This window comes from Neoarius graeffei, chromosome 18 (genome assembly GCF_027579695.1).
Source record: "Neoarius graeffei isolate fNeoGra1 chromosome 18, fNeoGra1.pri, whole genome shotgun sequence".
Taxonomy (NCBI): domain Eukaryota; kingdom Metazoa; phylum Chordata; class Actinopteri; order Siluriformes; family Ariidae; genus Neoarius; species Neoarius graeffei.
The window spans coordinates 55,946,602-55,958,910 of NC_083586.1; the positions used below are offsets into that span (position 1 = coordinate 55,946,602).

General features: G+C 37.9%; 1 protein-coding gene across 8 annotated transcripts in view; it reads right to left on the reverse strand.

Annotated features, from left to right (window-relative positions):
- The window catches only part of LOC132866322 (nuclear factor 1 X-type-like), a 213,797-nt gene that overhangs the window by 13,945 nt on the left and 187,543 nt on the right, over positions 1 to 12,309 (reverse strand). For 6 of the 8 annotated variants that reach the window (XM_060899041.1, XM_060899038.1, XM_060899042.1 and 3 more), the window contains 2 exons: positions 12,125 to 12,272; positions 8,785 to 8,873 (listed from right to left, as the gene is read on the reverse strand). In XM_060899041.1, the coding sequence (XP_060755024.1) occupies positions 8,785 to 8,873; positions 12,125 to 12,272 (237 nt within the window). The remainder of the gene's footprint in view (positions 1 to 8,784; positions 8,874 to 12,124; positions 12,273 to 12,309) is intronic. The other 2 variants (XM_060899044.1, XM_060899043.1) reach the window with 1 other exon arrangement.

Genomic DNA, 12,309 nt, shown 5'->3' on the forward strand with positions numbered 1-12,309 from the left:
GCTTTAAATTTCAACATTCCAACTAACATTAAAGCTACACACTATAACGTTAGTTGGAATGTTGAAATTTAAAGCTACGCCCTCTAATGTTAGTTGGAATGTTGAAATTTAAAGCTACGCACTATGTTAGTTGAAATGTTGAAATTTAAAGCTACGCCCTCTAATGTTAGTTGGAATGTTGAAATTTAAAGCTACGCCCTCTAATGTTAGTTGGAATGTTGAAATTTAAAGCTACGCCCTCTAATGTTAGTTGAAATGTTGAAATTTAAAGCTACGCACTATAATGTTAGTTGAAATGTTGAAATTTAAAGCTACGCTCTCTAATGTTAGTTGGAATGTTGGAAATTTAAAGCTACATACTCTAATGGTAGTTCGAATGTTGAAATTTACAGGTACACACTTTAATGTTTGTTGGAATGTTGGAAATTTAAAGCTACATAATGCAATATTAATTTGAATGTTGAAATTTAAAGCTACGCCCTCTAATGTTAGTTGGAATGTTGAAATTTAAAGCTACACACTAATGTTAGTTGAAATGTTGAAATTTAAAGCTACGCCCTCTAATGTTAGTTGAAATTTTGAAATTTAAAGCTAAGCACTCTCCTGTTAGTTGAAATGTTGAAATTTAAAGCTACGCCCTCTAATGTTAGTTGGAATGTTGAAATTTAAAGCTACGCCCTCTAATGTCAGTTGGAATGTTGAAATTTAAAGCTACACACTATAATGTTAGTTGGAATGTTGAAATTTAAAGCTACGCACTAATGTTAGTTGAAATGTTGAAATTTAAAGCTACACACTATAATGTTAGTTGGAATGTCGAAATTTAAAGCTACACACTATAACGTTAGTTGGAATGTTGAAATTTAAAGCTATGCACTCTACTGTTAGTTGAAATGTTGAAATTTAAAGCTACGCACTCTAATGTTAGTTGGAATGTCGAAATTTAAAGCTACGCACTCTACTGTTAGTTGAAATGTTGAAATTTAAAGCTACGCACTATAATGTTAGTTGAAATGTTGAAATTTAAAGCTACACACTATAATGTTAGTTGGAATGTTGAAATTTAAAGCTACACACTATAATGTTAGTTGGAATGTTGAAATTTAAAGCTACGCACTAATGCAGGGATGTGATTTTGGGCTGGTGAAATTATCTGAAAATTTTAGCCGGGGGTCTGGGGGCCACAGGCCCCCAGCTGGTCCAGGGCAGCGCCCTGGTGGGGGGACAACGGGGGCGAAGCCCCCCGAAGCTCCTGGGTTCTGGGGTTTTCTGACTTAAAAATTGTACTAAAATGGCAAGCCCACACACAAGAAAAAACTTGTCATGATTAACAAATTCAAGCCAATTTAATGGTCAACATGCAACTCTGAGCCCCTATAGTAAATTCAATGATTCTTAACTGACAAAAAGCCAAAACATGAAACCTAAAAATGTCATTCTAAATTAAATCATCTGCATTAGAATAAATAGAAAATTGTATAAGGAAAAACAAAATTTATACTTTCAATTACTGTCGAAGTTGAACATACCTAAATGTGCCTTTTCAAACAAGCATGATGCAACATAAGAATTCATCCACAAGTCTTCAGGAACTCTCAAAGAAAAAAAGATGCTAGCATCCATGTCCAGTTCCAGCATATCAGTCACTTTTTTTCTGCAGTTTCTACTCTAGGAATGTCAACTTCATATACATAACTCTATAGTGTTCACTCACCAAAGGATAATCATAACTCCACAGTGTTCATTCACTTAAGAATATTCAGAACCCCAGTGTTCACTCACTTAAGGATATTCAAAACTACTATGTTCACTCACTTAGGTTTCGTTTCTATCCCGGGCTCCAGCCCGACTTTGCACGCTCGTAGCTCGGGCAGGGGAGGTCCCAGCCTGCCCAAACTTGACAGCCAGGGTCCTCTGCCCTCTCCCCAAAGAACCAGCGTGGGCAGGGCGCGCCAACCCCGCGCCTCGGGGCGAAGAGCCACGGTGCTCGGCTTCAGTTTCGCTTTCCCATTGGCGGCTCCTGCCCGACTTTGGACGCTCGTAGCTCAGGCAGGGGAGGTCCCAGCATCCCCAAACTTGACAGCCAGAGTCCTCTGCCCTCCCCCCAAAGAACCAGCGCGGGCAGGGCGCGCTAGCCCCGCGCCTCGGGACGTAATTCGCCCCGAGGCGAGTCGTGGCGCTCTGCTTAGGTTTCGTTTCTATCCCGGGCTCCAGCCCGACTTTGCACGCTCGTAGCTCGGGCAGGGGAGGTCCCAGCATCCCCAAACTTGACAGCCAGAGACCTCTGCCCTCTCCCCAAAGAACTAAATCGCTGAACAAATGTCTCACAGTCTTATGTCCAACGTCTGTAGCAACCTCTTTCTCCAACCATTCCCAGTGGAACTTGTTTTTCACTATTCTGTCGATTTCTTTAACTTGATTTGCATCTTTACGCTCGATCACGGAGGCTGCCATCTTTCAACTCTTTGTTTGAAGTGAGCTTACGTACAGCTATCTAACAAGCGCGTTCATTGGTTGTTACAGAGCGATGGGCTAATCACGTACCTCGTTTCATCTCAATGACGGAATTACTGAAAGTCCGAATGAATAGGATACGAATGAGGATTTTTGAGCGAAAAATCGGAAATTTTTTTTTTCAAATTTTGAGGTGAAAAAAGCGGAATTCCGCGAATTCGCGGAAAAATCACATCCCTGCTAATGTTAGTTGAAATGTTGAAATTTACAGCTACACACTATAACGTTAGTTGGAATGTCAAAATTTAAAATTACGCATGCTAATGTTAGTTGGAATGTTGAAATTTAAAGCTACACACTATAACGTTAGTTGGAATGTTGAAATTTAAAGCTGCTGCACTCTACTGTTAGTTGAAATGTTGAAATTTAAAGCTACGCACTCTACTGTTAGTTGAAATGTTGAAATTTAAAGCTACGCACTCTACTGTTAGTTGAAATGTTGAAATTTAAAGCTACGCCCTCTAATGTTAGTTGGAATGTCGAAATTTAAAGCTACACACTATAATGTTAGTTGGAATGTTGAAATTTAAAGCTAGGCACTCTAATGTTAGTTGAAATGTTGAAATTTAAAGCTACACACTCTAATGTTAGTTGGAATGTCGAAATTTAAAGCTACACACTATAACGTTAGTTGGAATGTTGAAATTTAAAGCTGCTGCACTCTACTGTTAGTTGAAATGTTGAAATTTAAAGCTACGCACTCTAATGTTAGTTGGAATGTTGAAATTTAAAGCAACGCACTCTAATGTTAGTTGGAATGTTGAAAATTAAAGCTACACACTAATGTTAGTTGGAATGTCGAAATTTAAAATTACGCACTCTAATGTTAGTTGGAATGCTGAAATTTAAAGCTACGCACTCTGTTAGTTGAAATGTCGAAATTTAAAGCTACACACTATAATGTTAGTTGGAATGTTGAAATTTAAAGCTAGGCACTCTAATGTTAGTTGAAATGTTGAAATTTAAAGCTATACACTCTAATGTTAGTTGGAATGTTGAAATTTAAAGCTGCTGCACTCTACTGTTAGTTGAAATGTTGAAATTTAAAGCTACGCACTCTAATGTTAGTTGGAATGTTGAAATTTAAAGCAACGCACTCTAATGTTAGTTGGAATGTTGAAATTTAAAGCTACACACTAATGTTAGTTGGAATGTTGAAATTTAAAGCTACGCACTCTAATGTTAGTTGAAATGTTGAAATTTAAAGCTACACACTCTAATGTTAGTTGGAATGTCGAAATTTAAAGCTACACACTATAACGTTAGTTGGAATGTTGAAATTTAAAGCTGCTGCACTCTACTGTTAGTTGAAATGTTGAAATTTAAAGCTACGCACTCTAATGTTAGTTGGAATGTTGAAATTTAAAGCAACGCACTCTAATGTTAGTTGGAATGTTGAAAATTAAAGCTACGCTGCTAATGTTAGTTGAAATGTTGAAATTTAAAGCTATACACTAATGTTAGTTGGAATGTCGAAATTTAAAATTACGCACTCTAATGTTAGTTGGAATGCTGAAATTTAAAGCTATGCACTCTGTTAGTTGGAATGTCGAAATTTAAAGCTACACACTATAATGTTAGTTGGAATGTTGAAATTTAAAGCTAGGCACTCTAATGTTAGTTGAAATGTTGAAATTTAAAGCTATACACTCTAATGTTAGTTGGAATGTTGAAATTTAAAGCTGCTGCACTCTACTGTTAGTTGAAATGTTGAAATTTAAAGCTACGCACTCTAATGTTAGTTGGAATGTTGAAATTTAAAGCAACGCACTCTAATGTTAGTTGGAATGTTGAAATTTAAAGCTACACACTAATGTTAGTTGGAATGTTGAAATTTAAAGCTACACACTATAACGTTAGTTGGAATGTTGAAATTTAAAGCTGCTGCACTCTACTGTTAGTTGAAATGTTGAAATTTAAAGCTACGCACTCTACTGTTAGTTGAAATGTTGAAATTTAAAGCTACGCACTCTACTGTTAGTTGAAATGTTGAAATTTAAAGCTACGCACTCTAATGTTAGTTGGAATGTCGAAATTTAAAGCTACACACTATAATGTTAGTTGGAATGTTGAAATTTAAAGCTAGGCACTCTAATGTTAGTTGAAATGTTGAAATTTAAAGCTACACACTCTAATGTTAGTTGGAATGTCGAAATTTAAAGCTACACACTATAACGTTAGTTGGAATGTTGAAATTTAAAGCTGCTGCACTCTACTGTTAGTTGAAATGTTGAAATTTAAAGCTACGCACTCTAATGTTAGTTGGAATGTTGAAATTTAAAGCAACGCACTCTAATGTTAGTTGGAATGTTGAAAATTAAAGCTACACACTAATGTTAGTTGGAATGTCGAAATTTAAAATTACGCACTCTAATGTTAGTTGGAATGCTGAAATTTAAAGCTACGCACTCTAATGTTAGTTGGAATGTTGAAATTTAAAGCAACGCACTCTAATGTTAGTTGGAATGTTGAAAATTAAAGCTACACACTAATGTTAGTTGGAATGTCGAAATTTAAAATTACGCACTCTAATGTTAGTTGGAATGCTGAAATTTAAAGCTACGCACTCTGTTAGTTGAAATGTCGAAATTTAAAGCTACACACTATAATGTTAGTTGGAATGTTGAAATTTAAAGCTAGGCACTCTAATGTTAGTTGAAATGTTGAAATTTAAAGCTATACACTCTAATGTTAGTTGGAATGTTGAAATTTAAAGCTGCTGCACTCTACTGTTAGTTGAAATGTTGAAATTTAAAGCTACGCACTCTAATGTTAGTTGGAATGTTGAAATTTAAAGCAACGCACTCTAATGTTAGTTGGAATGTTGAAATTTAAAGCTACACACTAATGTTAGTTGGAATGTTGAAATTTAAAGCTACGCACTCTAATGTTAGTTGAAATGTTGAAATTTAAAGCTACACACTCTAATGTTAGTTGGAATGTCGAAATTTAAAGCTACACACTATAACGTTAGTTGGAATGTTGAAATTTAAAGCTGCTGCACTCTACTGTTAGTTGAAATGTTGAAATTTAAAGCTACGCACTCTAATGTTAGTTGGAATGTTGAAATTTAAAGCAACGCACTCTAATGTTAGTTGGAATGTTGAAAATTAAAGCTACGCTGCTAATGTTAGTTGAAATGTTGAAATTTAAAGCTATACACTAATGTTAGTTGGAATGTCGAAATTTAAAATTACGCACTCTAATGTTAGTTGGAATGCTGAAATTTAAAGCTATGCACTCTGTTAGTTGGAATGTCGAAATTTAAAGCTACACACTATAATGTTAGTTGGAATGTTGAAATTTAAAGCTAGGCACTCTAATGTTAGTTGAAATGTTGAAATTTAAAGCTATACACTCTAATGTTAGTTGGAATGTTGAAATTTAAAGCTGCTGCACTCTACTGTTAGTTGAAATGTTGAAATTTAAAGCTACGCACTCTAATGTTAGTTGGAATGTTGAAATTTAAAGCAACGCACTCTAATGTTAGTTGGAATGTTGAAATTTAAAGCTACACACTAATGTTAGTTGGAATGTTGAAATTTAAAGCTACGCACTCTAAATTTCAACATTCCAACTAACATTAGAGTGCGTAGCTTTAAATTTCGACATTCCAACTAACGTTATAGTGTGTAGCTTTAAATTTCAACATTCCAACTAACATTAGCAGCATAGCTTTAAATTTCAACATTCCAACTAACATTAGAGTGTGTAGCTTTAAATTTCAACATTTCAACTAACGTTATAGTGTGTAGCTTTAAATTTCAACATTCCAACTAACATTAAAGCTACACACTATAACGTTAGTTGGAATGTTGAAATTTAAAGCTATGCACTCTAATGTTAGTTGAAATGTTGAAATTTAAAGCTACGCACTCTAATGTTAGTTGAAATGTTGAAATTTAAAGCTACGCACTCTAATGTTAGTTGGAATGTTGAAATGTAAAGCTACGCTGCTAATGTTAGTTGGAATGTTGAAATTTAAAGCTACACACTAATGTTAGTTGGAATGTCGAAATTGAAAGCTATGCACTCTGTTATTTGGAATGTTGAAATTTAAATCTACACACTCTAATGTTAGTTGAAATGTTGAAATTTAAAGCTACACACTCTAATGTTAGTTGGAATGTCGAAATTTAAAGCTACACACTTTAATGTTAGTTGAAATTTAAAGCTACACACTATAATGTTAGTTGAAATTTAATGCTACACACTCTAATGTTAGTTGGAATGTCGAAATTTAAATCTACACACTCTAATGTTAGCTGAAATTTAAAGCTACTCACTATAATGTTATTTGGAATGCTGAAATTTAAAGCTACATATCATGAGTTTAAAGTTATATCATGAGACATCAAGTCCCAGAACTATCCGAGATTAATGAGAATGAGTCTCTATTTGGAGAGGTAGCAGTGTCTTGTCCTATCCTGTCCTACCACAGCTAGGCTCTTGAGCATTACCTTTAAACCTACAAAAATAGTACCCTACAAATTTAACACAGTAACTACGCTAACAGTAAAACACTTTTTTCTTTCAAAAACTGTGTAAATCTGGATTTTTTGAATTTGTCACAATATTAAACAAATGAGACAGCCCAAAAGTTCATTTCCAATCATAAATCAATTTCAATCCAAACTGCAGACACATCATTTTGCCGTTATACAGCAGAAAGGAATATGTCGAGAATAATCTACATGGGATAATCCATCAGTATTTGATTAAAAATCTTCCATTGCCAATGCTTTAGCTTTCATTCACATCCTTTTGTATGCAATTCTTAAGATTCCTAAAATTCCTAAGTAGTAATTGAATAGTGAATAAAGGTTCCAATAGGGATGTATGACTTGTGTCCAGTCTCGAAATGATTTCTGCATTGACTTGGACTTATCTTGGCCTTGGGTGCTGCTTTCACTAAATATGGTCTTGACATAGAGTTTGCAAAAATAATGTTAGTCTTGCCTTTTCATTTTGCATACACAGTGTTTGACAAGAAGTAATTAATTCTTCTAGAAAACAGCCTAATGATTGGCGCAATGCACGAACAAAGCCAAATAGTTGAAGCCTGGAAAAGGATTTGATCAATTTCAACCCTCATAAGCCTTGAGCTTGACTCGATCTTGGCTAGTCCTGGTCTTGGAGTTGATACAGCTCTGAATTCTACTGTAAAAACACATATCCATGCAGAAGCATCTCAGCAGGGCAATTCTCATCCTGACCACAAGAGTGTGAGAAAGACTGTGTTGCACATGCTCAAGTGTTCTGCTTAAACTAAAGTTTAAGTCATATTGATTAGGCTGATTAACTTTTTTTTTCGGTAAATGAAAAATAACAGACTGACATTTCTATGTTTACTTTAAGATTCTTGAACAGAGAAGACACGTCAACTTGTTTGTTTTACAGCAGAAAATATTTTGGAACCAAGTTTTTGGAATTGTTTGTTACTCCACAGGGACTGGTTTACTTTTTGGCAGAGCTACATTACTGAGATAAAGTTTGCGTAGGCTAGAACCCCCCCCAGCAGTTTCTATCCTTGCTTCAAACACTCAGTCTTCACCAAGTTCATGTTCAACTGCCTCTGACATCATGTCTGGTCGCTGAGGGCAATCAGACGGTCGGAAGATGACACTCTCTCTTTCTCTCTCTGTGTCTCGTTGTGTGCTTTACTTCCTTCCCGTATTTACCCCTTCCCACGTTCTCTAGCTTAAGCCTAGAGTATATCCACTGTGAACAATCCACTCAGAATCCATCTGTTATCGATTGCATTTCTGTAAAAATGCAGATATACCACTCTGAGTGTTAAAGGTCTACAGAATAAAACATTTAAGATTTTGTAAAATCTTCATCCAGGTGTTTCACGAGTCCTCTAAACATCATCTAGAATCAACAGGCATGTGCTGTGGACAGAGAAGAGAGAAGCAGACAGAAACAGAGACACGCTCCAGATTGCCTCCATGTGCGCCGGCTTTAGTGTTTAGCTTGAGGTTTTGTTCCTCATGAAAAAGACGTTCAGCAGGCAGGGGTGAAAGTATTTAACATCTGGTGGCCAGGACCATGCACTCGAGGAGTGTCTTAAGCAGAATGCCCGGCAGGCCTGCTCCCTACAAGCTCACATCTGGGCTTGAACACAGCACTACACTAACCACAAACAAGCGACAACACACAAGTAGCCAACTCAGCCTCCATCATTATGTGGGGCTGACTCAAGATGTGTAATCAATTTGTATCTTGAAAATGGGAAAGCCAGGTGTGTGTGTGTGTGTGTGTATATACCTGCGTCTGCTGTGGGATGTTTAGAAAGTTGTCCCGTGCTCCGATGCCGACAAACCTGTTGGGAGCTGTGGAGCTTGGCGAGGAGTATGCTGCTCCAACACACACACACACACACACACACACACACACACACACACACACACACACACACCTGTCAGTGTCTGGGGATATTCTACAGTAGCTCAATATTACTGCATTTTCTATATAACTGCATTGTTTTTATGTCAGTAGGAACTATGATATGTAGTTGTTTAAAATTATACACCCCCAGAAATATTTTGAAATCTCAATAATTCGCTGTTAAAGTTAAAATTACTGTTTTGCTTGCAACCCCTACAGTTTATCTAAGTAACAATGTGGATTTAAAATGCCAAATTTTATATGTGCATACAGTATATAAGAGTAGAAAAAAGATTATAATCAAATACAGATAGGTGACAAATTAAAGGAAAATACGGATTAGATGAGCTGACATGTGCAGATGCTTTCCAGATAGCTTGACTGTATGATGCAATAAAGCATGCTCTGCAGGAGGTATAAATTTTTTTTTTAAATTAAAGTAACATCAACTGTCCTGTGGGGTCTTCTGATGTTGTAGCCCATCCACCTCAGGTTTGGACGTTTTCTTGTATTCTGAGATGCGTTTCTGCTCACCACGGTTGTAAAGAGTAGTTCCTGTCAGCCCTCCTTTCAGCTTGAACCAGCTCTCATCAACAAAGTGTTTCCGCTTGGCTGCATCTGTCCATAGCGCTGCTGCCACATGACTGGATAACAGTATGAATGTTCAGGTGTACAGGTGTTCCTAATAAAGAAGACGGTGGGCATATACTAGATTAGCATGTTATAATAGGGATCTTATAGTCGGGTTGCACTGCAGAAACGCTTCATTATAAAAGACTAATCAAGCGTTTGAGAGTTCAGTGGTGCAGAAAACGCAGGCACTGGTCTACTGAGATGTGGGAAAACAAAGTGACACGGTCAGATGAGTCATCTTTCATCATGATGAGAGCAAGAAGGAGAACGCTTCACCACGTCAGTAAGAGTGGCTCCTGTACAAAGTTGTCCATATGATGAAGGATTAGGATTATTATCCTGAAAATGGGCGTGGTCTTTTGCCCCCATCCACAGGGCTTGAGGCTGCCATAATCACTGAAGGATTATCATTTGGGAAGAACGGTGTTCATCGCTCTAGTACACTTCAAGAGACTTGCAGAATCTACGCCAATATTTTTGCACGGCTCATTGCGTAATGGCTCATAGGCTGCTTCATGACGGCTTTTCCTTTAATCTGTCACCCGTCCGTATAGGTCTTTTTTTTCATATTTTTCTAGCACGATAATAAATGTCATAACAAAATGAAGTATTTCTCTTTCAGGTGGTAAATCTGTGGAACGTCTTATGAACTTCTTTGACGCTTTTGTTGAACTGATCGAATTCTGGGCAGAGCTATACAATGGACTCCAAATTTCAGACTAAATACGTCTAAGACAGTTTTATACAGGTGAGATTAAGCAGAGGCACTGAGAGGAGAACCAGTGTGTGTGTCGTCTCAAGCTCGCCTGTATGTGTCTGCATTTGCACATGCGTGTGCGTGTGTGTGTGTGTGTGTGTGTGTGTGTGTGTAAGGTAGTAAAAAACATCAGTAAAATATGAAAGCAGGTTATGGAATGTGACTGATGCGATATTACAGATATACAGGAACAAATGTGAAAAAGAGAGAGTGGGTGAGAATGAGAAACAGATCTTTAAAAGAGGTGCATGAAGGAAACAGATGATGCGAAAAAAGGAAGAGGAAAAGAGAGGGATGGTCTTCGTCCAGCACCCTCTAGTTCTCAAGGCCCGTCCTTTCTCCTGGCTCCTCCGCTGGGGCACGCACAGATCCCAAACTTGCACCCCGACACCACACACACACACACACACACACACACCCATACACACTTTAAACAGACCCCTGAATCAGGGTACGGCAACGTTTGAGACTTAAAGAAAACCGCTCCGTTTGATTTTTCGTTATTTTTAGTGAGACTGCTGTCAAATGGTTTGAAATGAAGTATAAAGTTGCTTTAATGTTGACTTTATTATCCAGTCTATTTTGTTGAATGTGATTTTGGAGTCCATGCACACTGCCCTGAATTTGATCTATCAAGAGAGGCAGGGAGGAGAGAAGTGAAAAGGAAATAGAAGGTGACAGAAAAGAAAAAAAAAGAAAAGAAAAAAATGACAGTGAATATGGAAGTCTAAGAGCAGCCTTTTTTTAACCATTAAGGTTGTACATTTTAATCTGAGTTTGTTCTAGACAGAAAAATGAAAAGGTGAAAAAATAAACTCAATAAAAAAAATAGAAGAAGAGAAGCAGGAGAGCTTTGGTTTGAATTCTTGGCCTGACTATTTTAGAATTACGATGATACGTAATACTTCCTGGGTCACAGGTTATGGGTTATGACTTTTTAATGTTGCACATTAAGGGGGGAGTTTTCTCCTGAGTGTCCCTGATTGTCTCACTACATTCAGCAATTTGTTTTAGGGTTAGAAGATTATTCTTGGCAGCTATTTTTCCTTCTTTCCTGCATCTTTAATATTCGTCTCTGATATGAAGTTCCATTCTGGAGGCAGCTGTCTTAGTCACATCCTTTAAAGGTCTCTGACTGGGCAGCATTTTTTCTTTCTCTCCGATCAGTGCTTGCCAATTCCGACCCATCATTCAATCTTATCTACCATTTGGACAGGGTGAAGGCTAGGACATGTTTCCATGGAGACACGTAAAGCCAGCTATCGCATCTTTTCCAACTGCAGAATAACTCACTTGGAGGAAAGTGCTATCTACCGTCTTCTGCATATACAAGCTCACATATGCTCACTACTGGCTAGTGTTGGTGTGATTGACAGGGCAGAGAGAGTCTGCCACTGTGAGTATGCCACCTCTCCCAACCAGAAAGCACGGCCAATTTTGCTCTTTTGGACTTCAGCAGATCGCTTTGAACTCGCGATCTCCAGAACGGCAAGGCGAACACTTTTCTGTTGCGACACTTGGGATCGGATAGGCCTCAGTTGTATCATACGTCATCATTTTTAACCCACGTCAATGTTTTATTTACTGTCACTCCTAAATTTATCAGCTTGGAGTGAAGTGAAGTGAAGTGAAGAAGACTTTCTAGGCGAGAGTACACTAAATAACAGAGCTAGCTGGATAGGCAGCTAACAATATGGACCTAAACAATATGGACCTTCTGAATGGGACAGGCTAAGGAGCTGCCTTCTGATTGGAACTGGGGCAGATATTGTGTATAGCTGGTACATTTCAGGGCTCGTGAAGGGGCTCGGAGCTCTTGGCGTCACTTACAGGGTGATGCGGGTGAGCCGAGTCCCCCGTCGGGGTGTGTGTGGCTGGGTTTGGGGTCGGGCATGGGGAGTGGCACCGGCCGTGCCACCGGAGGAGGTGGAGGAAACAGGAAAGAGCCGGCCATTTTGCTCTGACCGCTCCCGTTAGGCTGCAGACACACACACACACACACACACACACACACA